This window comes from Alternaria alternata (genome assembly GCF_001642055.1).
Source record: "Alternaria alternata strain SRC1lrK2f unplaced genomic scaffold CC77scaffold_19, whole genome shotgun sequence".
Lineage (NCBI taxonomy): Eukaryota > Fungi > Ascomycota > Dothideomycetes > Pleosporales > Pleosporaceae > Alternaria > Alternaria alternata.
Genome location: NW_017306208.1, coordinates 52,421 through 77,038, shown reverse-complemented (window position 1 = coordinate 77,038; position 24,618 = coordinate 52,421). Strand labels below are relative to the sequence as shown.

At 51.1% G+C, this 24,618-nt stretch overlaps 12 protein-coding genes across 12 annotated transcripts; 5 read left to right on the top strand and 7 right to left on the bottom strand.

Moving 5' to 3' along the window:
- Positions 1-67: 67 nt before the first annotated feature.
- CC77DRAFT_270565 (hypothetical protein) lies at positions 68-1,572 on the bottom strand. Its single transcript, XM_018530963.1, has 3 exons — positions 1,137-1,572; positions 519-1,080; positions 68-470 (listed from the first exon to the last, which is right to left on the bottom strand). Exons 1-3 carry the CDS (start codon positions 1,316-1,318, stop codon positions 84-86), a joined length of 1,131 nt encoding a protein of 376 aa, XP_018382489.1. The 5' UTR covers positions 1,319-1,572; the 3' UTR covers positions 68-83.
- A 483-nt stretch (positions 1,573-2,055) lies between these two features.
- On the bottom strand, positions 2,056-3,082 carry CC77DRAFT_942489 (hypothetical protein; the record flags this gene model as incomplete). Its single annotated transcript, XM_018534865.1, has 2 exons — positions 2,056-2,826; positions 2,879-3,082. The coding sequence occupies 2 exons, from the start codon at positions 3,080-3,082 to the stop codon at positions 2,056-2,058; spliced, it is 975 nt and encodes a 324-aa protein (XP_018382488.1).
- A 212-nt stretch (positions 3,083-3,294) lies between these two features.
- On the bottom strand, positions 3,295-4,778 carry CC77DRAFT_995482 (hypothetical protein). The gene has a single exon (XM_018536465.1). It carries the CDS (start codon positions 4,713-4,715, stop codon positions 3,498-3,500), a length of 1,218 nt encoding a protein of 405 aa, XP_018382487.1. The 5' UTR covers positions 4,716-4,778; the 3' UTR covers positions 3,295-3,497.
- A 275-nt stretch (positions 4,779-5,053) lies between these two features.
- On the bottom strand, positions 5,054-6,057 carry CC77DRAFT_1023236 (hypothetical protein). The gene has a single exon (XM_018525627.1). The coding sequence runs from the start codon at positions 5,901-5,903 to the stop codon at positions 5,385-5,387; it is 519 nt and encodes a 172-aa protein (XP_018382486.1). The 5' UTR covers positions 5,904-6,057; the 3' UTR covers positions 5,054-5,384.
- Positions 6,058-6,163: 106 nt separating this feature from the next.
- Positions 6,164-7,132, bottom strand: CC77DRAFT_1042808 (hypothetical protein; the record flags this gene model as incomplete). The annotated part of the gene is made up of 3 exons (XM_018527286.1): positions 6,164-6,817; positions 6,865-7,062; positions 7,112-7,132. 3 exons carry the CDS (start codon positions 7,130-7,132, stop codon positions 6,326-6,328), a joined length of 711 nt encoding a protein of 236 aa, XP_018382485.1. The 3' UTR covers positions 6,164-6,325.
- Positions 7,133-7,327: 195 nt separating this feature from the next.
- Positions 7,328-8,503, bottom strand: CC77DRAFT_1023235 (hypothetical protein). Its single transcript, XM_018525626.1, has 2 exons — positions 8,244-8,503; positions 7,328-8,196 (listed from the first exon to the last, which is right to left on the bottom strand). Exons 1-2 carry the CDS (start codon positions 8,275-8,277, stop codon positions 7,736-7,738), a joined length of 495 nt encoding a protein of 164 aa, XP_018382484.1. The 5' UTR covers positions 8,278-8,503; the 3' UTR covers positions 7,328-7,735.
- A 435-nt stretch (positions 8,504-8,938) lies between these two features.
- Positions 8,939-10,573, top strand: CC77DRAFT_942966 (alpha-1,2-mannosyltransferase Kre5; the record flags this gene model as incomplete). The annotated part of the gene is made up of 3 exons (XM_018534888.1): positions 8,939-9,216; positions 9,269-9,667; positions 9,715-10,573. The coding sequence occupies 3 exons, from the start codon at positions 8,939-8,941 to the stop codon at positions 10,571-10,573; spliced, it is 1,536 nt and encodes a 511-aa protein (XP_018382483.1).
- A 723-nt stretch (positions 10,574-11,296) lies between these two features.
- On the top strand, positions 11,297-14,983 carry CC77DRAFT_1011550 (hypothetical protein; the record flags this gene model as incomplete). The annotated part of the gene is made up of 6 exons (XM_018523715.1): positions 11,297-13,510; positions 13,588-13,671; positions 14,059-14,358; positions 14,407-14,671; positions 14,722-14,850; positions 14,907-14,983. The coding sequence occupies 6 exons, from the start codon at positions 11,297-11,299 to the stop codon at positions 14,981-14,983; spliced, it is 3,069 nt and encodes a 1,022-aa protein (XP_018382482.1).
- A 462-nt stretch (positions 14,984-15,445) lies between these two features.
- On the top strand, positions 15,446-17,128 carry CC77DRAFT_969378 (SAS complex, SAS5 subunit/transcription initiation factor IID, subunit 14). The gene is made up of 6 exons (XM_018535788.1): positions 15,446-15,670; positions 15,730-15,770; positions 15,853-16,001; positions 16,058-16,209; positions 16,280-16,517; positions 16,575-17,128. Exons 1-6 carry the CDS (start codon positions 15,662-15,664, stop codon positions 16,661-16,663), a joined length of 678 nt encoding a protein of 225 aa, XP_018382481.1. The 5' UTR covers positions 15,446-15,661; the 3' UTR covers positions 16,664-17,128.
- A 35-nt stretch (positions 17,129-17,163) lies between these two features.
- On the top strand, positions 17,164-18,147 carry CC77DRAFT_1011548 (hypothetical protein; the record flags this gene model as incomplete). Its single annotated transcript, XM_018523714.1, has 3 exons — positions 17,164-17,198; positions 17,424-17,864; positions 18,045-18,147. The coding sequence occupies 3 exons, from the start codon at positions 17,164-17,166 to the stop codon at positions 18,145-18,147; spliced, it is 579 nt and encodes a 192-aa protein (XP_018382480.1).
- Positions 18,148-20,848: 2,701 nt separating this feature from the next.
- On the bottom strand, positions 20,849-22,736 carry CC77DRAFT_995460 (hypothetical protein; the record flags this gene model as incomplete). Its single annotated transcript, XM_018536464.1, has 2 exons — positions 22,456-22,736; positions 20,849-22,408 (listed from the first exon to the last, which is right to left on the bottom strand). The coding sequence occupies exons 1-2, from the start codon at positions 22,669-22,671 to the stop codon at positions 20,849-20,851; spliced, it is 1,776 nt and encodes a 591-aa protein (XP_018382479.1). The 5' UTR covers positions 22,672-22,736.
- Positions 22,737-22,823: 87 nt separating this feature from the next.
- CC77DRAFT_1052656 (hypothetical protein) lies at positions 22,824-24,512 on the top strand. The gene is made up of 2 exons (XM_018527710.1): positions 22,824-24,215; positions 24,270-24,512. The coding sequence occupies exons 1-2, from the start codon at positions 23,133-23,135 to the stop codon at positions 24,288-24,290; spliced, it is 1,104 nt and encodes a 367-aa protein (XP_018382478.1). The 5' UTR covers positions 22,824-23,132; the 3' UTR covers positions 24,291-24,512.
- The last annotated feature ends 106 nt before the right edge of the window (positions 24,513-24,618 follow it).

Sequence of the window (24,618 nt, the reverse complement as noted above, 5' to 3'; positions counted from 1 at the left end):
CGCTTGCTGGCTCGCTTATAACGCTTCAAAAACATTTCCCCTCCAACAGTAAATACTTCTCATACAATCATTATTGATCCCCACTAGTTGACGTGGGGAACATAGGTGGGACCTCTACCCTCCTCGAAAGTAGGTCCGGCAGGTCCGTCGAGGTAAGTACTTCCGCGGTTACCCGCATAAGAGCTGTCCCTCATGCTCTCGCTGTAACGCGCATCTTTGACAACTTCAGGCCTATGCTCGCCCTTACGGCCAAAGCTCCAGGCGCCCAAAAGTACCAAAGCGAGGATGCCAAGATCGCACAGCTCGCCGAAGATGATGAAGAGAAAAGCGAGGGCTTGGTTTGTAGTGCGCGAATAGCTGTTCACGTTCTTGTAGATGAGTACCAGCTGCGCAATGGAGAAGGCGTTGCGGGCCCAAACAAGAGGCGTAACAAGGAAGACGAAGCGGGTAAGAGCGGACTTGGAGCGGTTCTAGAAGTTGTCAGCACATGCTTATGCGCACAAGAGGAGTAGACTTACACCAGTGACGCCGTTCTTCCTGATACCAAGCCAGCACAGCACTGCCTCGAGCGTCGCACTAGTCGAAGCCGCAATAACAACAGCGACGTAGGTAACGTACAATGTTCGGACAAGATAGTCACTGCGAATCAAACTAGGGTACGCAAGCGCACTGTTGCCGCTACCACGCCTTGCAAGACCAACAGCCCAGCTCGCAAATCCAAGAGCAAGGATAGCCAAGATCCAGAACCCGTTCCAAATCCAAGATAGAAAACCAGGTTCCTTGATACCGGTACCGTTGTTCTGGACGTGGTTGGCGTGGATCCAGATGGCGCCTACAATGCAGGCATTCATGATGATCATGGCGCATTGGTAGAGGAAGGACAGGATGGAGATGATTTTTCCATATTTGATGGAGTCATTGTTGCCGAATGGCGCAGTGTACTGGGGGTAGGAGTAGGCGGATGTGATATAGAAGGGTGAGTTCAGACGGGATTGAAGGGCAACGATTGAGGATTGTGTTGCGTAGGCGATCATTAGGGTGAAGAGACCGGTGATGAGGAAGATTTGAGTTCCCATAGAGCTATTTTGCGTGTCAGTAGCTGTGACATCTGAGTAAGAGAGGCTGGAAGATAGTACCTGTGCCTCTTCTCGGTTGACCTGGTAAACTTCATGAATCTTCGTGGGCGGCCTGGTCCACCAGCAAGCTGACGACCGAACAGAGCGAGGGCCGCCAGGAGGAGGATAATAGCACTTCCTGCTGTAACGACATGGAGGGAGAAGATGGCCTGGACGGTGCTGGTGGTGTTTGTGATGGCCATTGTGCGAGCTGGACGGATGCGCAGGACAGCGCCTGTGCAAGACCAATTCTTCAAATTATTTTGCTATAGTAATGTTGCGTCTCTGGACGCAAACACAAGAGACTTTATCACATCAACCAAATCTATGCGGTCATACCTCACAAGCCGAGGCCATGACGACGAGTTACTGTCAGACTCTGACAACGTTGACGTGCATCGAGACCCAGCAACCTTCTGGCCTGGTGTTTAGCCATGTGACTAAACGTAGCCTCCACGTAGATCGTGCAATCAATGAGTACGGTGCGAGTCGCGATGCTGCGTTTAGCTTGGTCGAATGACGTTTAGCGGCGCGGAGAGTTCGGAATGACGTCGCTAGCCAATAGCACAAGCGAGACCATCATCGTAGCCAGATGCTTTTCTGTTTGAACCCTCTATTTGAGTTGTTTTGTTTGGGCACCGAAGATCGTCGCGCTCGTGATGGTGTCATCGTGGTGGAGATGTGAGCGCGGGAGATGTGTTCGCTTGTGGCATGATCTTCCCAGGGGCTTCTTGCTTGTGGGTTCCGTGTAACCGTGTTGACGCGCTAGCTGGTGGGAACATGATGCGCGATGAACCTCGAAGCAGGATTTCCAAGGCGGAAGAGAGAAAGGCGACGATACTCAAAATTCTCCTGCATCGAGTGCACACTATTAGAACGCGTGGATTGGCGAGTCTTCCATAATCGATGACGTGCTCATGGCTTCTTACACCCCGATCCATCAATCGCTCTTCCCAACTCCAACCACCCTTCCACTGCCTCTGAGTCCCAGCTCTTCGGGTGTCCTGAACCTCCGCACGGACTCTATATCATTCCTTCCACCACTTTTGCGTTTGCCATGCTGCGCCTGTTCGTAGTCGTCTTTATGCAATCCACACCCAAAGATGATAAACAAACACACAATGACGAACAGCGCCATGACTGCAAGAATAAATATGAACAAAGACCAGATGCCAGAGCTGATGTAGTCGATAAAGGATGACGAAGCCGAATTGACCATATGTGTCGCTGTGCCTTTCTTGCCATTGGCATCCCAGTCGTGGAACCACATGTGCATTTTCATCGGTTTTTTGATATCTTTACGTGGAACGAGTGAAGCACGGATGATTTCGTACGCGCTCGCATGGTCGCCAGCTGAGAGCAAGGGACGCTGTAGAAGCACGACTTCCAAAACCTTCTGCTCCTCCTTGTCCATGATGATGGTAAGATGTGGAGAGGTCAGATCAGTCCACATCTCCATGACATCGAAGTAGAATAGCAGCGCGTTGGACTCCTTGAGACGACGTAACGAGTAGGAGTATGAAGCGCCAAAGTAAGCACCTCCAAGGTTGTCGAGCTGATTGGATTCAACAAGCTTATCGACATCGTCTTTCGACGTGTCCAACAAGACTTGATTGACGTATATCCGCGGCAGAATCTTTGAGTCTGCTAGCAGTGGAGCATTGTTGATGTTCAATCGCGATGAGTCGTATGGGAGAGAGATGTTCAGCAGCTGGAGAGCGTCAGCCTGCAAAGTCATTCTTACGAGAGTAGGATGCAATCACCAGAGCGTTATCATCTTTCCTCTCAGTCCATGGTGCATCGCTGCCTTGTGACGTGTCCTGGTGTAGGAACGGGCAGCCAATACATGGGAGCTTGGCAATCACGTTGTAGCCTTCTGCAACGGTGGTGATCTCCGGCGCAACTTCCGCAGCTACGAATCGTGCGATCGCGGAAGCCACAATTAGAGGTGCTACCTGGAATATCATGATAATTAATATGAAGATCCGGTTGAAGTGATGTTGCGCGTGTTGACACGTTTGAGCTGAGTGTATGTAAGCCGAGGCGAGTGGGGCGACATCCTGGATCATGTGAAGGCGCGAGTTAGCGTGTTTGGAATACGAGCTGCATCAATTGCATTCCACTTTTTGTATAAGACGTGTAATTCTGGATTTAGTTGCATTGACCGAGCAGACTGGATGTTGAATAAACGCTTTCCTGATATTCGTTTTACTCATTAACATACACACTTGCTCTCAAGGTTTGACCTCTCAAGCGCCGTCGCCAACTCTTCCCTCTCCATGAACACTCGAGGATCAATACTGTAAACACATGTATCCAGAGTCTTTGCATCATGGCTGAGCTACTATCCTGTGTATGGAGAGCCTGCAATGTAGTGAGTGCTCATTTTGTTTTTCTATTTACCTCGTCTTGTCCAGCAACGCCATTCTCTCTCATCAACATTTCCATGATCTCGTTGTCGTCATGATCGTCGTACGTATCGCATTGCGTTTCCAGGCGCTCCTTGCCAGGCGCTTCTGAACAGACCTCTACTGTGTTGTCCGCTACATCCACATCCTCAGCGTCCATATTCCTTGACAGCGTAACGCGAATCGTCATACACGCTGGGAGCGCTTCTTTACATTCCTTGTTCCTAAGATGTTCTTCGATATCGCCCAGCTTCTCCAGGATTCGTGCGCGATCCGCAGTCGGACTAAGCGGCTCAAGTCTAGGATCCAGTTTGGACCGATTGGAAACGACGAGAGCGCCAATCTCAATGATGCGCCTGCTTCGTGCCATTTCGTCAGGGCGTCTCATGTGTCGAAACACCGGGCCTTCCGAGTGGACTGTATGAACAGTTGTGCCAGTGCGGTAATTCAATTCTTCAATGTCGGCCAACTCGTTTAGTGGTGTGCCAATGGGTGTTGGTAACAGGCCACCTACCAACGAGTCACTGTAGATATGGTATGGTGTACTTGTCGGGTTCGTTGGTCTGTCTCCTTGCGCGGGACCTTGACTTGCACTCCTTCCATGCCGGTAGTATAGACCATTCCTTCTCCTGTCTTCTGGTGTACTCGATCTCGCGCGTGGTGCTTGAAGGCGAATGAAAGTTGGGTTGTTGATGCTATTACTTGCAGCGATTCGATTCGCGTCGCTAGTACTCAACGATCGACGACGATGACCGTAGCATTGTGGCAGCTGTGCTGGATAGTTGTAGGCATTATTCGTTTGAGATCGTGTAGGACGGGGACGGTGATTGTAGTCTTGCTGATCAATTATCGCTGGATGAACTCGTTGCAGCTCTAGTGGGTACGGATGTGGTGAGTTTGGCCCAGGGGTCGGGTACACTGCGGCGTTCTGGCCGAAGTCGTAGTTGGAGAAGTTGGGGGTCGAGATTGCGGAGGGGTTTGATGAATCAGCAGGTACAATACAGTCTTCTTCGTATGCAAATCCGAGCTCATCAAATATGTCGCTGTCGTTTGACAAAAAGACAGGCTGTGCTGAATCAGCTGTTCCAAACAATTCTTCGAAGTCGGCTTGTGAGAGTTGTTGATCCTGATTCATCGATGGAGAGAACCGATCAACGGCTGTGCGACTGAGCGGCGTGCTTGTCTGAGACATTCTGTTATGTGCTCGCTTGATCCTAGTAGGTTCACAATATTGAGTAAAGCGCGAATGGTCAACCACAATCTATGGTCTGCTGGTACGCGAAAGATGTTACACAAGAGATGGGAGGCTGCGTAAACGATGCCCAAATATAATGCTGTTTCTTCCTTCCGTTGGCCTGAGCTGAGACAGACGGGCTTAGAGGGTTCGGTGAGCATAGACGGTGGTGCTGGAGAGGGCGAATAGACGGATACCTACGTACATGACATGACCGCTAGGCAAACATCGCTCCTATGCACGTAATGCATGTAAGCCAGTGCCAAGATGAAACGGGCACGCTCTCGATATCATGTGGGAAGAGAGTTTATTTGCCATGCCTGCGTTAGAAACCATCAGTTGCGACATTTTGGAGACATTCGTCAATGCAGACCATGTTCTTTCAGTCAGCCACGTCGCGCATACATTGTATTACAAAATATTCGCAGGGCCGGAGCGCACATGGAGATTTGACATCAGCGAGTATCCACTGACTGCTGTTTAGAGCCGAGACAATGATCTTTCAAACTCCTCGCTCTTCCGTCTTCATTGAGGCATTCAAGTCGTGGCATCATGAACGTGAGGTTCCACGGTATCTTACATCCATATTATACAAACAGAACTGGCTCCCGAGGCCCGGATGTTCATTCACTCTTTCTTCCCGTCAGCGCCCTTTCCTTTCTTATCCCAATTCCAAACCTCCCAGATCTGTTCAAAAATCATATCACCATAACTCTTCCCCTCCTCAATCGCCTTCTTCTCTTCCTCGAGTCTCCTCTCTTTCCATCCTTCCTCCTCATCACCCATCCACAGCTTCCCCAGTATACTCTTCTCTTGCCCCTCCTTCCGCTCTAGACTCTTTCTACTCTTTTCCCTCTCCTCCTGCAATATCTTCTGCATCTCTTTGGCGCGTTCGGTGGGTAGTTCCATTGTGCGCATTGGACTGAGGTTTTGTACAAGGCCACGGCCCGTACGTAGGGTTATAAGGTGGTCGGCTGAGAGGTAGAAACCGATTCCCAGGGAGAATGTGTAGAGGTCTAATTTTCGGGGCGGCATGGCGGCTATTGTTGGACATAGAACAAGGCCGCCGATGGCTAGGTTGCGTGTTATGCGTTGGTAGCGGGCTTGTTGTTCGAGGGCTAGGCGTTCTTCTGGTGGGATGGGCATATTTTGTATGGGGGTTGGAGTCGCCATCTTGAAGTTTGTGGTTGTGCAGTCAAATTCAGATGCAACGCGTCGGTCGGAAAGTAGTTTGCGCAAGTGTTGCAGGTCAGGCAGACGTGTGGAAACGGTGATGGTAGGGCAGTTCAGTGAGCACGATGTCAAAAAGTTCAATGATGCAAAGACGGCGGTTAGCTCCCGCCTCGGCTGCAACTTCCTCTTCGGAGCGGAGGTGCTGCGGAGAACTCGATGTAGACGCAAGCCATGTCCAGTACATAAGAGATACGCATTATAACTGTGTATAGTGCAAGTGCGCCTAAAAATGCGCGGTCGTCCGAGTTCAGTGCTCATTCCGCCATGTTCCTTGTCCTAATCATTCATGCACGACCAATATCATACAACACGCGCCTCCCTAAACATATGCTTTGTTACCGGTGAAACTTCCGCCTCTTTACATCAACTCTGTCTTCGAATCGTGGGTCCTGTTCTCTCGCTGGCTCATCCTCCTTCCTTTTACCCAGCCCTTCAAAAGTTCCACTGCTCCTCAGCCGTTTGGTTGGGGTTCTCTCCTGCTCACTCGCACTGTATCCACCTCGGGAACCTTCCTCATCTGTGCCGGCCGGCCCATCTGATCTGGGCTCCTCCTCGTATGAATCGAACTTTCGCTTCTGCGCCGTGCTCGGAGTCTGCATCAAGCGTCGTAAGCGGTTTTCTTGCAGCCGCCGGTTGACCTCCTCTGTGACATCGACATGTTGAACAACATATGTGTCTTCGATCTTCGTTCGCTTTGCGCGTGGTGTTGGTGATTGGTCTACGAGAGGAGATATAGCGTGGGCGCTGGGAGTCGGGGTTTGCGCAATCGGTGTCTCTGCGGGACGCTTCGCGCCTTCGATACTGAGGCGTTTGTTTGAAGTCTTGACCTGTCGCGTGTTAGGTCGGCATTTCGAGCGCACATGGCATAGCAAACCTTCTTCTTCTCCGCCAGGCCTTCGTCCTCAAGCTGATCCCTGAATCTCTTCATGTCGTCCTGTAATCTACCTGATTTGTTTCGCAGCGATAAAAGGTCCGCGGAGAGCCAGTCCGGCGCATTGTGATCCGTCGCATCGAGCGTCTCATTGAGAAACAGTAGCTGGGCGCGCAGATTCTCGATGTGTTTGTCAAAGTCCTGAAGATCGAATGAGAAATGTAATGGGATTGGTAATTGTATGAATTACCTCGAGCGACAGCTTCGCCATTTTTATGGCAGAAGTTTGAAGACGAACAAGGGCAGACGCATGCAGGAGACTTCGACATTAGTTGCGGAGTCCCGAACACTTGGACCCCCCTGTTCCGATCGGAACCGGAATGAGCATCTTGGGATCATGCCTCTTAACCACGAAGGAGCAACATGATAGGCCATGGTTACATAGCTGCATGACGCTAGTTGATGGGGTTCCAGACTACTGAAAACTGTTCATGTACTATTGTGATTGATATTGTGATGCCAACTTTAGTAGTAGGCATGCCTACTTGTGGCCCCTTCCATCCTGCACAAGTAGCAATTCGTGGCCGTCGTACTTGACATTTCATACCTCCATACAATCTCCCATCCTGCATGAACACTCATTCTACACACGACATAGCTAAATATCGCACTTCTGTTCCATGTTACTTGCATCGCGCCACTGTCGTTCTTCGTCTACGACCAATTTCTGTATCCATGGAAGCGAAGCGCTGGGGACGTGAAGGGGAACTTTTCCCCTGTTGTTGCCGCCTCGTGTTTAGACTGGGTACATGTCGCTATCTGCGAACGGTCGGATGGTAAACTGCACAATCCAAGCTGGACAATTCGACTGTCTTCAACCTTCATCTTCGCCAAACGTAAGCTTGACAGCTTTGGCCTTCTTCTTGGGCTTCTTCGCAGGTTTAGCATCCGGCTTTTTCACAGCTGTCTCTTCTTCCCCCTTGCTCTCGCTCTGGTCTTCACTGATAATCTTCGCCGCCTTGCGCTTCTTTGCATTCGCACCAACTTCGGCAATTTTGTCCTTTGATTGTGACTTAGAATCGTTGTCTTTCTTCTCGCCAACCTCATCGGTGACAGTCTCTTCCCCCTCTTTACCATCTTTGCCAGAGACAAGCGCATCATACTCCTCTTTGCTTAGTGACTGGTTTGTCTCTTCCATGACATAAGTAGGTGCGTCATCCTCGTCATCGTCTTTCTTCATCCTCTTGTTCCTGGCGATGGGATGTTCATGACGAGCTGTATCCCCACTGGTGAGCTGGCCACGCAGGCGTTGCAAGAACGCTGGCTGTGAATTGTCTGTAACAAATTAGCAGGTAATGCAGCGCTGGAGCAAACCCGCTCACCGAAATGCAGGTCCTTTGCTTTGAAGTTGCTCATAGTGATTGTAATGCAAGGAATGCCGATACGACATGCACGTAAGGTCTAGATTGGGCGCCTGGCTGGATGTCGTGTCGATCGCTTAGCGGTAACTTTCCGTGCGGCTCCTTCCAACGTCTTGGCTGTGGAGATTCTTGGGGTATACTTTCAATCTACGTTCTCCATCTCAGAGTTGATTCACCTTATCAAGCCTCTGAGCTGAATTGGCGTGTGAAGGTCCATTCCCAGAATGTATTGGTCCGCTGCACCTGCTATCAGCGTCTGTGCTAAAGTGCTTGGCGCGTCACCACCGACAGGGAACATGTCAACTAGCAGATCTCGAAACGCATACGCAATCGTCGGCCGCTAATAATTTACATTCAACGACCCTTTTCCCTCCTTTCACTCCGTCAGGGTTACAACCTTGAGCCTGTCGCGCCAATCACCAACCGCCCACCATTGTCGTACGCCCATCTGGAGTCACGACCCACACGCTCGTTATCGATCAAGCTCCCTGGCTTGAACACGTCGCCCTTTCCTCGTCCACAACCGTCGCACTCATCTACCACTCTCTTAAACGTCCCCGAAGTTACTTCGCATCGCTCGCGACTGGACCATAGAAGGGAAGGACTGCCATTGGCAGGGAACACATTTCAGGAGTTGCCATCACCAGGGCGCCACTATGGGCTTCCTACAAGATATGACCAAGAGGCTACCAACCTCGAAAGATAAGATAGACACATTTGACGACCTACCGCGCCGCAATGAAAAGACGTCGTCTCGACTATCCTTCTTTCGACGTAGGATACGACTGAAGGGGAGCTCCTCCGTCTCGATACCTCTGGGCCTGGTGCTCCTGTTTCCATGTCTCGTTATAATAATAATCATAATCCTGTTCGTGAAATCGCCAGACTCGCAGGGCATTATGAACATGCCAGCCGGCGGTCCACCATCAATAAGGTAAGAGAACTTCGTCCACCACAAAATGGAGCCAGCAACTAACATCGCGCAGACGGATAAGCGAAAAGTACGATAAGCCATTCGCAGTAGGCTGTCTCGAGCCACAGGTCAACGGACCCCGAGCAAACGCCGCAATCGTAGTCCTGGCGAGAAACAAGGAGCTAGACGGTGTCATACAGTCGGTCAAGTCGCTCGAGAGACACTTCAACCGGTGGTTTCACTACCCATACGTCTTCCTCAACGACGGAGATTTCAACGAGACGTTCAGAGAGACTGTTTTAAGCCACGTCAGTGGTTCGGTGGAGTTTGGAAAGATACCTCCAGAGCAATGGGGCTTCCCCGATTGGGTAGACCCAGAGGTTTACAAGGAGGGAATCGCCAAGCAGGGTGACAGGGCCATTATGTACGGTGGCATGGAGAGCTACCATCACATGTGCCGGTTCTACTCAGGGTACGTTTTCAAGCGCAACTGGTCTTGACTTCTTCTAACATTGGCAGCCAATTCTACAAACACGAACTACTCGCCAAGTATGAGTGGTACTGGCGTCTCGAACCCGAAATCAAATTCTTCTGCGACATCACATACGATCCATTTATCCACATGATTCGAAACAAGAAGACGTACGGGTTTACCATTGCAGTGAAGGAACTGAGGGAGACCGTGCCCAACATCTGGAGATATGCGTCAGCATACAAGCGGAATAATAACCTGACTTCGAAAGGCATGTGGGAAATGTTTGTGGAGAAGCCAGAGAAGAAGGACGAGGAACTCAAGACAGAGCCTAAGAAGAAGAACTTCTTTCCCCAGGATATCATGGATACCGAGTTCGGCACAGAAGCCATGCCGGACATCCATCCCGAGAACATGGAAGGCGAATCATACAACATGTGTCATTTCTGGAGCAATTTCGAAATCGCCAATCTCAACTGGTTCCGAAGCAAGGAATACAACGACTTCTTCGAGTTGATGGACCGTAGCGGCGGCTTCTGGATGGAGAGATGGGGAGACGCGCCTATCCACTCACTGGCCGTTGGAGCACTACTTGGTCCTGAGGATATTCACTACTTCCGCGATTTCGGATACCGGCATACCACGATTCAGCATTGTCCCGCCAATGCCCCCGCCCGGCAGCTCGCACGCGAGCCATACCTAGAGAAGACAACACTCGACGAGAAGGAGCGACTGGAAGAAGACAAGTACTGGGCACAATACGACCCCGTCAAAGAGAATGGCGTCGGCTGTCGCTGCAGATGCGACACGGACATTGTCGACGTGGAAGGCAAAGAAGGGTCCTGTCTTACAGAGTGGGTGGAAGTTGCCGGTGGTTGGGCGTCGCCCGGACCAGATGGACCATGATCTCTTCTCGCGTGGTATTATATCAGCTTCGTGCTATCATTTTGCGGGAGCGTTAGCATGTACTCCCTTTTCGAGTAAGGCGTCAGGTGTTGGCATTGCATACGGGTTGGGCAGCCCTTCACTAGAGTATCAGGACTATGGGGGCGTCGTAGAAGCGCCTACTGGCTGCACATTGGCAGACAGATACAGCACACGAAAACGAATACGAACAAGTCGAAAACACTAACATTGTTTCGGCTGCTGTGAATCAGACACTACGCTGTACGTGAGTCCGTGATCGCCCGCAGTCGGGGATCGCCCACTTTATTGTATGCGCATGTGAACCATGTTCCGTATCTTATCGCTTACAACATGGCCTGCGGGGTATACCCCCATTGGCATCCCACCTAAGCACCTAAGCCCTACCGTCCATCAGCACCCTGTCGTCACCACAACTCGCACTTGTTTGATCATTCACTCACACTCACATTCACTGACAACAGCCCAACAGTCGTTGTATCAGCAACAGTGCCCAGCTTGGTATGTGCTGTTATCTGCCCCGCGTGGTCTCCACTCCTCCCGAAGGCCCCCATACGCGCTTCGCCCGCAGCTAGTTAGGCAGCGTCCACCTGGTGCCCACCACAACCACCTCACCCTTGGCCGCTCCGCCTCCCCTCCTTCACCACACTCGAACCTCTCTGAACCTCTGCGCACTCACTAAGCATTGCATGAACACGAGCTGACATGTCTTCCAGCGAGCCTATTCAGTCTCAAGATCTAGAGTTCCCTCCGGTTCAAGTTGATCGCTCACTTACTAGGCTCGATCTTGAAACACTCATGATGAGGTCGACGCAACGTCGGCAGCCAGAAGAGGCGGGCAGCACTCTCGATGACAGCAGCTATGATCTGCTCGGCGACGGCATCATTGACATGTCCGACGACGAAGCACACACTGAGTCCATCGCGTCCACCGACGGTCCTACCCCGGATGACACGTCCGACGACTACAGTGATGACGACGGCGAGTATGATACCGTCGAGCGAGGCTTGCAAGATAGCACATACTCCTCACACGCTGAGCACCACGAGCACCCCGCCCAAGTACACCCCATACTGTCCGGCGAGGACTCTAGTCTGACAGAGGTGCCCCCGTACCTAAGTGGGAGCATGAGCCCAAGGCATTTCATACTCCACGAGCGAGCCACAAGCAACGCCGATGTAACTCACGGAAGCAGTGTCATAAAGAGCTCAGCGGGTTACACAGACGAGCTTCCACCCGTGTTCGAACGTTATGGTTGCAAAGAGATCAGACTGTCGGTCAAAGCAGCCTTGTCTCAACAACCCCTTACCACCCCCGACACGTACCGAATACTTTACGTTGGCAGTGGAAAGTGGGCAGAAGGCACCATCACGTCCAAGATCGGCGCGGCACTCGCTGCCTACCCTGACGCTTCGAAGACGGTCATGGTCCGCGGTCAGGTCGAGCCATACGCTCCAGTCCCACACACTGACCGTTGTGCCGACATGTTGGTCTACAATGCTGGCCACATTCGCGTGCTCACCGAAGATGGTCGCTATCTGGTGTTCGGTTCTGGCGTCTCTGCTCGCTCTCAAGATCGACCAGACCTTGTCATCCTATGTCACCCAAGCGTCCTTGACCACACTGCTGACAAGCAAGATCTTGCATCTGTTAAGAAAGTATTTGATCGCGAAGCAATTCCATGCATCGAACTTGCTGAGACTAACCCATTCGGGGCCGGGTCTTCTGCTGACAACAACACGTCGTTGCGAGTATGCGTAGAAGGTCGGGGGAACCCAAACACTGACTACGAGCTGAAGGAAGTGCTGCCTCTTGACATCCACCAATTCGATCAACTTGAGCCATCCCAGCTTAACCGCCACCTCGCACTGATTAGTCCTCATCTAGCGACGGCCCAACACACAAAGGCTTTGACTGCCCGTAAGTCGTGGCTCGGCGAGAAGACCCATGCCCGTATGAAGAAGATTGGTCCGCATCTACACTGGGCTAGGTGGCTAGCATCTGCCATTGTTCTATTCGCTCTTGTTCCTGCACTGCTTCAGCATACAGCCTACCTCCCTATGCTCTACCAGAAAGTATCGCAGATTCAGTCGGTATCGCCAGCCGTGTCTGAGGCACAGAGCATTATGTCTACAATCACACCCATAGCGGCAGTGTCTTCAAGCACGGTTCATTCCCCATTATCGTCTCCTACTTCAACTCCGACAGCATTTCAAGGAGGTCTCACCATCGTCCCCCCTCAGCAGAAGCAACCTCACCGAAAGCCAAAGGCAAAAAACGACCAAGTTGAAGGTTTTGAGATCCAGACTACTGGGGATCATCAGTTCATTCTGCGTCCTTCAAAGACGTTCAGCTCGAGCCGGAAGAAGCCTCAGCTCCAGATTCATGTTTCCCACCAGTCAGAAGAGGTTCCAGCACGCTACAACCGAACCATCACTGGCGAGTACATTGTCGATCTGGAACAGCAATACCGCTTCGACAAATTCAACGTCAGTATTGCCACCCACTCAAAGCCTCTCCTGCGGCAGTCCTTTGAAGTAATGCTGGGACATAACAAGACCGCACTGGATCAACTTCTCGACACCGCCAAGTTGAACATGTTCGATACACAGATCGCCCTTCTAAACGTCTCAGCTACAGCAGCACAAGCAGTGCAAGTATACATGGCTGGCTTAGATGCGTACGCCTCGAAACAGCTTCAAGAAACTAAGAACCGACTGGAGATGAAGACGCGACGGGCAAGACAGATCCCAGAAGCTACATGGATGGGATTACGAGACATAACCGCGCCAGTGCGGACGTCGTCAGCGATGAAGAAGGCTAGGATGAATGCTCTTCGCGTCAGGTGCAAGATGGAAATGGCAGCAGGTTTATCTGCCAGGGGAGATGGGGAAAAGCAGAGCTGGGCTTGTGCAAAGGTGCGAGGAGGGGCATAAAGGAGACGGCACGCAGTGGAGGATTTATTTCGCTTCCTGTACTGTTTTCTTTTGTTTAGGCAGCGGCGTATGTAGGACTCGAAGGCAAACATGAAGGTGCAGAGTTATACCCATGGGATTTGATTGGGATACTGGGATGTATGGTGGGATGACTAGGAGTTATAGGCTTGTCAAATTCATCATATACCATAGTGGGTCTACAGCAGCTTGTAGGCTGGCACAAACCTTTGCCCGGTTTTTATGGCAATTGTACACGCATGACATGTATCTTGTGATCATGTGAGTAGCCGGCATGAAGACTGGACGCAAATATGGCATGGTGCACCATGTGTCAATTGTGACGGCGCGTTGGGCAGGGATATCACGCACGTCCCTGAGCCCAACCGGGTAAGGCGCATTCTGGAGGGGCATCCCACTTCCTCAATTTACAGGCAGGGTGTTGACACAAGAATCCACAAACAACACACCCTTCACCCCCAAGTACACTCCTCTTCTTATCACACGCAGACCCATATACCACTCATCCATAGTCGAAAATGTCTGAAGCAGCCAAGCCCGACCCCGCCGCCGAGCAGGTCGCCAACCCTGCGGCGACTCTTGTCCAGGACGAGACCGCAAAGGTCACAACAGACAAGGCTGCCGACAAGCCTGAGACTACCACTACCACCGAGAGCAAGGATGACAAGCCCATCACCGAGAAGGCGACAGAGGCAGCAGCCGCAGTGAAGGACAACGTCTTCTCCATGTTTGGTGGCGGCCCCGCAAAGATCAAGAAGGACGAGGAAGACGACGCCAACGAGCCATCAGGTGCCTCGAAGCCCAAGGGCGATGTACGAATACCACCAGACACTTTGTAGGGAATTCTAACACAGCGACAGGACGAAGACCCCGAGAACGAGGAGCCCGATGTCGATTTCCAGCCCGTTGTCCACCTCACCGAGAAGGTCGACACCAAGACCAACGAGGAGCTCGAGGAGCAAGTCTTCAAGATGCGCGCCAAGCTGTTCAAGTTCGACAGGGAGTCGCGGGAGTGGAAGGAGCGTGGCACTGGTGATGTCCGGTTATTGAAGCACAAGGAGAACGGCAAGACCCGTCTTGTCATGCGACGAGACAAGACACTCAAGGTCTGCGCCAACCACTACGGTATGATGCATGAAACACGGATATGGGAGTGAATACTGAGAAGTGCATAGTTGTCCCCGACATGAAGCTGTCGCCCAACGTAGGCAGCGACCGCAGCTGGGTCTGGAACGCCGCCGCCGATGTTAGCGAGGGCGAGCCCGAGGCTCAGACTCTGGCTATCCGTTTCGCCAACAGCGAGAGTAAGTGCTGAGAGATGGCTTTGACTAGGCAGCAGGACACTAACTATATTTTGCAGACGCCAACCAGTTCAAGGAGGCTTTCATCAAGGCCCAACAGGAGAACGAGGCGCTTTTCGGCAAGTCGGAGCAGTAGATGGGTCGGATAATAGCGAGTTGGACGATAGGATGAGATATGAAAAGAAGATGGATTGCATGAACAGTGAAGGATGGTTTGGGACGGTATCATATGGTGGTATCACGGTGGCAGAAGAAATTACCCACACCCTGCACATAACTAGATAGTAACTAAATGGCCCGACTACTGTAGTCAACGGCATCCCCCCACGCAAGACTATGGCAGTTGATAGAGTTCGGTAGTGATGGCATTGGTGTCGTGATTGCAAGTTTGGCCGTCTGCTGCGCACAGCCTCACAAGTAATACAAACAATTGCGTCGGCCGGTGTATCGTGTCTCTCACATGGTGTAGAGCAGAAGTGGCTAGCCCTGTCAGGCAGGCTTCCGTGCTCGTGCAGCTTTCAAAGAGCTTGATGGTTTGCGCCAAGACCAAAGCAATTAGTCTCCGTCTCCGCCGCCCCGCGACCATCTCTCTCAGTTAACTCGCCAAATCAGAGCTCGCGACCCAAGACCAGCCACCGCGCATCTCCAGACCTTTGCCCTTCACCACACGCGCACACTCTTTGTCGCAAGAAGCAGACCCCCAAGATCGCGCCCAACTTGAACTCCCTCAACATACCTCTACTGCATATTTTTCCCGCCAGCCAAAACAAATTACCTGCGCAGTAGTCCGTCCTCGCGGCGCATATCAAACAAGATGCCTGACGTAAGTTGCAACCTAGAGATACGCCCAAAGCCATCGCAGAGATAGTAACGTTCGCGCAGGTCAAGCGATGGGTCAAGCTCGTCACCCACCAGAAGCCCATGTACGTACACTTCGCGCGCAATCGCATGCGCCTGTCCAAACCACGCGTCTACATGCCATCAGTCGCTAATACGCACCCACAGCGCGGAGCCTTCGCCCGTTGAGGGCTACCCCATGCGATCATGGAGCATAGAGATCTGGCTGCTAGATGACCAGGGCAACGAGGTCATGCCTAACGTCTTCGAGAAGGCTGTTTACAATCTGCATCCTTCATTCGAGAAGAACAAGCACAGTGAGCGCGCCGCATGATGCGCCGTTTGTGAGACGTCTTACTGACAAGTCAAAAAGTCATCAAGAAGCCGCCGTTCCGCATCGACGAGAAGGGTTGGGGTGAATTCGACATGACCATCGTACTGACCGCCATTGGCAAGGGCGGCGACCACACGCTCGACCACGACCTAAACTTCCAGGCAGAGCGCTACGAGGCCAAGCACCAAGTCGTACGTTCCACAACAACTACACAAGTTTACTTTCCTCTACCCGAGAAACCGCTAACCCTCTTGATTGTAGACTTTCCGTAACCCCAAGCCCGAGCTACTCGCCCTCCTCGCAGAGTCCGGCCCCGCCGAAGCAAACGGAATGCGCAACAAGGACCAGGCCAAGAAGAAGAACCGAAGGGACAAGAACGTGGACATGGAGAAGCTTGCCGATGGTCTGCAGAAGCTGGGCGAGGATGATCTTCTACACGTCGTCACCCTGGTACACGACAACAAGACTAGCGAGACGTACACTAAGAACGACGTTGAGAGTACGTTTGCATTCTTCGACACTAACATGCAAGGGATTGTGCTAACAAATTGAACAGATGGCGAGTTCCATGTCGACCTCTATACTCTACCCGATTCCCTCGTCAAGATGCTCTGGGACTTTACGGCGAGCAAGGTCGAATTATAGAGTGGTTTGATCGCTGTTTGACGGTTTTCCGTCTTTCTGTCGATCCCGACCATTCCCGGTATCACGTTCGCATTTCACACAACCCCTTTCCCAGCATAGCTATGCTAGAGGTGTCGTGGCAACATCATAGTTGCTTCGGTCCTTGCGTTGGAGGATTGTGTGTTCTATGCGAATCAACGTCCAACGATATATCCCCACCATGTTTTTTGTTCTTCTCGTGTTCATGAGCCTCGGAGTTTAAAGGGCAAAAGCTGGGTGTGGCTATTGCATGCATGAATAGCAAATCTTTTGGATCGATTGGCGCTGGATGAGGGTTACAGGCTTATTATAGGTGGTGGAACTATGCATGGGAGATGAATGAGGGTACCTAATTCTTGATCTTTCTCTTCTTCATGTTTCTCTTCTGTTTTTGATTTTGTGACTACCTTTATTAATGCTGTGTACGAACGACCATGTGAATTCCGTCACTTCAATGGAGTCCGACTACCACCTAGGACAAAATGTCTGAGCATTCCAACACCACTGGCACATCGACGTGTGCTATCTCCAAGGGTGTCAAACGTGGATATTTATGTGTTCTTGCCATCAGATTTCATTCCAAAGCAGTGTTTTGGAGATTGGACAGCTGTTGTTACATCATAAATCATCACAGCAAGCTTCCAAAAGGCTTTCAGCGGGATTGAAGTACTACGCCTTACTTCGGAGTAGACCCAAGACTGATGTTTCCTCTACCGTCCGTTGTCCAACTCATAACTTTCAGGCTTCCAGTCTCGGGCGTAGATGGTTACATTCAAGACGCGGTGGGGAGGAATTCAGATGCGGGTGTCCTCGAATGTGAACATGACTTTTCTTTTGTCCCAGCATGGGTCCACATGTCCTGGAAGACGATGTTTTTTGGTAGTACAAATGGTACTGCTAGGCGAAATGGAGAAGACATGGTCACCATCTTGATCGTTGTTGACTTTCGATCCGCACATAGTTTGCTGTCATTGAGAACTTGGAATGTAGGAGAGCGACTTCGCCCAACGGACATGATGAGTTTGTTTGCGTGTTTTGATGCCCCTCCGCACACCATATTTTGCAGATATGCGTCTTTTGGTAAACAGGGAAGAACCGGGGATAATGATATCGAAGAGAGAAGAAGAAGCAGTCTCCCACCCCAGAATTTATACGTCAATCAGGCTGGTTTCTCACGACATAGGTATGCTCGCCGGACCTTTTGGAGTACAATTGTCTATCCTCACATCATAAGATTTTCGGTTTCAACTTTCCAAGTGCAGCAAAACTTCTCAGACATTCTTCTTCTTCTTCTTCTAATTTTTTCGACAGGACAACTGAGCAGCACTCCAGAGCCATGATGTGCGACTATTACGTTTTGAAGAAGCTATTCTGCACATGATGAGATTGCTGGCATGTTTTTCCAGTCTGTACGGGAGACCACATACGTTGTGGTTGGACAATCTTTGGTCATGGCTTTCTGCTAGGAGTTCTTTCGTATAGAAGGAGGTGGTGAAATTTTGAGGAAGAAAGAGAAAGGCAGTAACGTTTTTCCGCGTTTCTGGACTCTCTGCCATGAATGTCTCTGAAAACCACTTTTGGGAAGAATATTAAAAGGTAGCGTGAAGCAAGGAACTTGGAGGGAGTAGGAGGACTTTTATAGTTCATGAAGCGAGGTATGGCTATAGTTTAGATCTTTCAAGCATACAGTCGTTGTTTCAAAACTCAGGTAGTTGTGCGGATATGTCCTCAGTCGTCAGTATTTAAGGTTTTCTTAACCGCAAAGGGTACATCCTTGAATGTGGAAGCTACCGGGCCGTGGGACATGAACGTGTTCATGCCCAGATTTTTTCAAATCCATGAGAACGACCAATTCTTTTTTTAGAAGATCTGCAGCAGGAATGATCGTAGGAAAATGGACCGAGAAGAGATAGATGGGGTCTATGCATCGACCCAAGCGCCAAGTCGAAGTACTACAGTTTCAAGACGCCACTCGTGCAAAGCTCGCTGCTAGCCATGGACACGGAGCCAACGAGTTCTGGAGTCCTGTGTCTTCAAAATCTCCATGTATAGCAGCTCCGATTTCCACCCACAAATGACCACACAAGAAAGGCCTTTGCATTTCATCAACCTAAGGAATGGCAATTTTGGAAAAGATGTAACCGTCTTGTGCAAGCCGGAGAAACCAACATTGTTTTAGAGTCGGAATTTTTCGGATACGATTAGGAGCGACGAAAACTTCCATGGAACCTTGGAGGACTGTTTTGCGACCGCTCAGCCATATAATCATCCAGGTTTTGTTTCGAGACTCTGCACGAACAACGACATAAGGCGTATCAATGCCACTTTTCGACCCGACAACAACACATACTATGCCTCCACGCCTTTTTTTTTTATACAAAAAGAAGAACGTGGTGTAAAGTAGAAGAGAAAGGGTAGGTAGTAGTGAGCTCCATTATTTATATGTATTGAGCATGTGAGAGATAAGTTGAAGCAAGACGAGACGGGCTCTGCATGCTCGTCAGTACAGACGTAAAAACATGCGTGCTTCCAGCTTGCTACCACCATGCTATCTTTGCCTCTCAAACAGCATGCTTATTGGCTTGCGTAACTGTGCCTGCATTCTTCTTCCAATCCATACACCACATTCTCACCCTTCCTTCCTTCCACTCTTCCGATTTCACTCCCCTGCTCGTCTGCCGTCTCGACTAGCAAGTCAAGACTGCTTCTCTTCTCCATCCTGCTCTCCCTTTCACCGTTGCCATCTCCATCATCCACCATAACTACCACCGCCTGTAAGCCACTGCTCCACCGTCAGTGCAAGCCCCTCTTTCTTACTCTTCTTCTCTGAAACCTTCTGCCGCAGCCTCAACAACCTAGCCTTGCTAGACTCCCCACTAACTGGTTGTTTCCGCACAACCCAGCTGCGCGATGGGTACTGGACGACGTTGATCACGGCATGCCTTACTCGTCGCACGCGCAGCCGCTCTTCTTTTGTGATTCGTGGTGAGCCGGTGACAGATTTGCGGTGTGCGCGCTTACGCTGACGGATCCGAGTTTTGATCATGTTGACCTCCTTCTTAAGATGTTGGATACCTAGCTGCCATGTGCGGGAGTTTCTGCGCGCATACGCCAATAAATCCATGGGCGAGGTACCAGGACCGATAGGCATCAGATCAGCATCACGGCCCCATCGTCGTATGAAGCGCCAAGAACTCTGTCGTTTACGCTGTTGAATGGTAGCCATGATGGTCCTTGCTTCCTCTGTCAGATGTAAAATTTCTTGGATTGCATAGCCCAGCGTCTGGTTCAGAGCTTGCGGCGTTGCCAGTTTCGAGACAGGCATTCTGCGAATCTTGGGTCTGTACTGCTGAATGGCGGCCAAGACAGCTCTGGCTTCCTCGGTCAGACGGGAGACTTCTAGAACTCCAGATTGAACTCTCTTGTTGATCTCAATGGATATAGTCGTGCCCAAGGAAAGGAATTTGCGGATAGGTACTCCGGTAGTCGTAGATGACACTGGCCGAACATTCTTTTCTTTCTCGGCCTTGATCTCTTTTCGGAGTTTTGGTTCGGCCCTCGGAGCCTTCCCAGCCTTCGTCTCTTCTCTCTTCAAGGTACTTCCTGCAAGGTTTTGTCTTTCTGATTTCCCTCTCTTCTTAGAGGAGATCCTCCTTACGGGCGTATGATAGTTGTTTCCCAAGACGAAATTAGCCTCTTCCACCAGGTTTGCTGCTTCAACCATGATAGCCTTGAACCTCATCATCGTTAACCGAACATCCCGACGTCGAATCATTGTCATGATCTCCCTGTGTTTCATCTTGTTTTTATCGAAGGACTTCTCAAACCTGCGCATTATGGCTTTCGCTGTTCGGACCCGGAGTCGACCGGTGGTAGCATGTCCTTCTATCTTGAGTTTGCGAACCAATTCTGAGACAGTTAGTCTTGGAGGTGATCGTGGTTGCCTTCTGACAGTAACGGTGGTGGACAACCCGCGCCCACTGAAGAGAGTTTGGGAAATTGAAGCATGTCGGAAGCCACGCTTCTGATGAGATGAGAATAAACTGGCTATATGCATAGTTGGCCGACTGTTAGCTGAGTATGGCGGATTGACGGACGGCTCAGATTTCAGTGTATTTGACTTATGGAACGGCTACTTGGATTATCAGAATACATTGGAAGGAGAAGCTAGTCCATGACAGGCTCACCTACGTCCTTCTTCGGACTCCCCTCTTTCTTAGTATACTTTATCCTAGCATCCACTTTTGTACGTGTGTAGGTTGGCGCGGAGAGGCGGGAGAAGGGAACATCGATCGTAGTAACATTGACTGTGAAGTCCTTGTCGCTATTGACGTGGGAGTGCCGCGTGAGTGTCATCGGCCCTTCGGTCAGCGCACCAAAGCCATGGTGGACATGTATTTTCTTTGTTGGGCGTGGACGGTGTTGCCAGGACTCTCCGGGAACCGAGTCAATAGTGCTAGGGATAGTGCCTAGCTCCCAACCCCAATGACGTTTAGGAATAATACTTGCAAGCCTGCGGGTATTAGTCTCCTGAGCTATCTTTTCAAGGTCTGATTTTGGCGAGATAAAAAATTGTATCGAGTCTCCGTCTCGTACCACTGGCGTAAGGGTCGACTCAAAATCTTCCGGATCATTGATTGTGTTAGGAAGATCGTCGTGCTTTGATGGCTCGGCAGCTTCATTGGCCGGAACGGGATCCAGTGATAATAAACCAGCTTTCTTTCCCCATCCGCCTCCGCCACTCAAGACCCGATGGAGACGTGCTCCTTCTGTAATCGCCTTGGACACGAGCGTATTCCATAGAGGTGGATTGCTGCGCCACAAACGTTCCCACGAATCTTCCTGTTTAGAGGGCGTATCTTCGCTTTCCATTGGCAAGCTAGAGAGGAGCTCATCTGTTCTAGCAGCAATGACGGTTCTCAGTTCTCCGGGGATCACGAGTGCCCAAGCCACTGTTGCTTGCGCTGGCTGTCCCCGCGATCTGAAAAAACGAGGAACGACATTTTCAAGTTCCGAGGAGGCCTGCATAGCTTTACCTTCCGGCCCAATAATCCCGCGGATGATGTTTCCCATGCACCCTTCAACCAAGCGCGGCATTGTTAGCGGGATCAGGGGTACGTTGAGAACGGGAGGAATTGTTGCACGATGTCCTACTTGCTCAATCAGACGGATGCCGTGATGAGAAACGTTCCTCTTGGACTCCAGAATCAACCCTTGACCCTCACCGAAATTCTTCCAAGTCGAGAGGATCATGGTTGATGGCATACCCGTCTGAAAAACAGTATTCGAGAGAGGTAATCGTAGTGTATCTTGATAGGTGGTGTCGTTGAAGACATGTTGCGCAAATATGAAATCGATGGCACCTTTGTCTGACGGCGAAAGACTCTGGGATGACACAGAGTCAGCAGGCGTAAGCAATACGTAAGTCATTCCCTCGAGCCCAGTTCCAGCAGTAGGTGGCTCGGTGGCACGTCGCGATAGCTCTTCGTCTCGGTCTCCGTACTTGAATCTACGGATGGGAAGCTTGTCTACGACGGCACACAAGGCATCTACACGGAAACCTTTTTCGTAGCTCGTGTTGTAGTATATTTTCTTGAGAGCTTCATGGAGGAAGTCATCGTCGAGTAAGTGTTGCGCATAAGACGGCGTGACGAGGAAGACACAGAAGGTCTTTTGGCGTGCTACTCCAGGATTGAAAGCTTTGATATGGTCTATGAATTCATGTGGCTGGGAGGTTGTTAGGGTGTATCAACAAATCGACTTGATGCTCTTACTTGACTCTCAAGGGACCTTGGCACGATTGTGCCGCAGTGCAGGAAATGCAGTGGTGATGGAGATACATGAGGTTGTGATGGAGATGTAAAGGGAAGAGGTGCTAGTGGTTTGGAGCCTCTCCATGTATTAGATGTGCTGGATGAAAAGCGCAGAGTGCGAGTGGCGGCAGCGGCACGCCTCAGGACTGGCCATTGTCGGGCGACCAGTAGAAGCATTTGTCGAGGCTCAATTGACCATAGTGAAGGGTGGAGATGGGGTTGAAGATGTGCAGATGGTCATGACGCACGACCGAAGGCTAGCAGATGGCACTAGCAGACATGCCTGCAGGCGCTGGAGACGAGATGAGTACGTAAGCAGAGAGCCGCATCTCGCGACATTGGCCGTAGTAGCATTTGAAGCACTCCTGTCACCTGCCAGCCCACGCATTGAGCCTGTCGAAGCAGCCGTGTCGATACCCGCTGGGAGCCAAAAGGACGCCCAAGACCCGCCTTCGTGTCCGTATACGCCGCTGACGCTTTTTGGTGCGCCGGCCAGGCCACGTCTCGCACACCTCCTTGCGCCGAACCACGCCCGCAACCTCACCACCATCTGCCCTTGTTTCTTCTGATGCGCCCTTCATAGGCCCCTACCATCCTGGCAGCCGCGGTTCGCCTTCCTTCCTAGTCGTCCACCCACAATGTCACGCTCGTTTCGACGCTCGAATCCCATTACCATAATCCTTGCCGGCATCCTCTGCATTGGCTTCTTCGTTTTCTTCTTCTCTGGCACCGATGTGCCGTCAATCACCAGAAAAGGAGGGGGCGAGGTAGCCTCGAACCCGCTCTCTCCTCCATCGCTACCGTTCCGCAAGTCCAAAGCGAACGCTCCACAGGCCGCGCCGCCCGTCGTGCACTACTACATGAACAATGTGACCAACACGCGCACGCCAATCGAGAACGAAGAGACGGTCCTCATCCTCACACCGCTGGCAAAGTTCTACCAGGAGTACTGGGACAACCTCCTCAAGCTCAGCTACCCACACAACCTCATCTCACTGGGCTTCATAATACCAAAGACAAAGGAGGGCAATGCCGCATACGCTGCGTTGCAGGCACAAGTCACCAAGACACAGACAGGATCCAAGAAGAACCGCTTCTCCGCCATCACTATCCTCCGTCAGGACACCGAGTCCCCACTCCAGTCGCAAAGCGAGTCCGAGCGTCACAAGATGGAGAATCAGAAGGCACGACGGGCGGCTATGGCCAAGGCGCGCAACTCGCTCCTGTTCACAACCCTGGGCCCCACAACCTCGTGGGTTCTGTGGATGGATGCCGACATCGTCGAGACCCCGCCTACCCTGATCCAAGATCTCGCCGACTACGACGTGCCCATCATTGTCCCCAACTGCTTCCAGCGATACTACAACGAAGAAAAGAAGGCTATGGATATTCGGGAATACGATTTCAACAACTGGATCGACAGTCCCACAGCAAAGGATCTTGCTTCGAAGATGGGCAAAGATGATATTCTGTTGGAAGGTTATGCCGAGATGGCTACCTACCGCAGCCTCATGGCTAAGATGCACGATACGTCTGCGGACCCCAAGGCCAAGATCAAGCTCGATGGTGTAGGTGGTGCCACTCTGCTTGTCAAGGCAGAGGTACACCGAGACGGCGCCATGTTCCCGCCCTTCGCCTTCTACCACCTCATCGAGACTGAGGGTTTCGCCAAGATGGCGAACCGATTGAACTGGGAAAGTTTCGGATTGCCAAACTACCTTGTAAGTCATTCTTCAGCATGCTTACCCGGTACTGCTTGCTAACTTTTATCCCAGGTGTACCACTACAACGAGTAAGAGGATTGGAGGCGATGTACAATTTATTTGCAAGCTGCTTCCTTTGGCGGTCTTGGGGCGGCGTTGAGAGGGGCACACTACTGCTACATTGTTGTTATCATGAGCGCTGCATGTACGAAATAGTCATGTATCAGAGGTATAGAAGGCTTGCTGGCAAGAGATTCCTAGGTATACCAGCAACATCCTTGAATTGGAATATGAAAGTCTGCACTACGACAGTTTGCACCTTCCCTTCATCCAAGAATAAAGCAGTATGATGCGCAGTATCCAGACTGTTCCAAAAAGCTTAGCTTCAATTATGTGGGCTGCGGAACACGCTTCGTTTCTA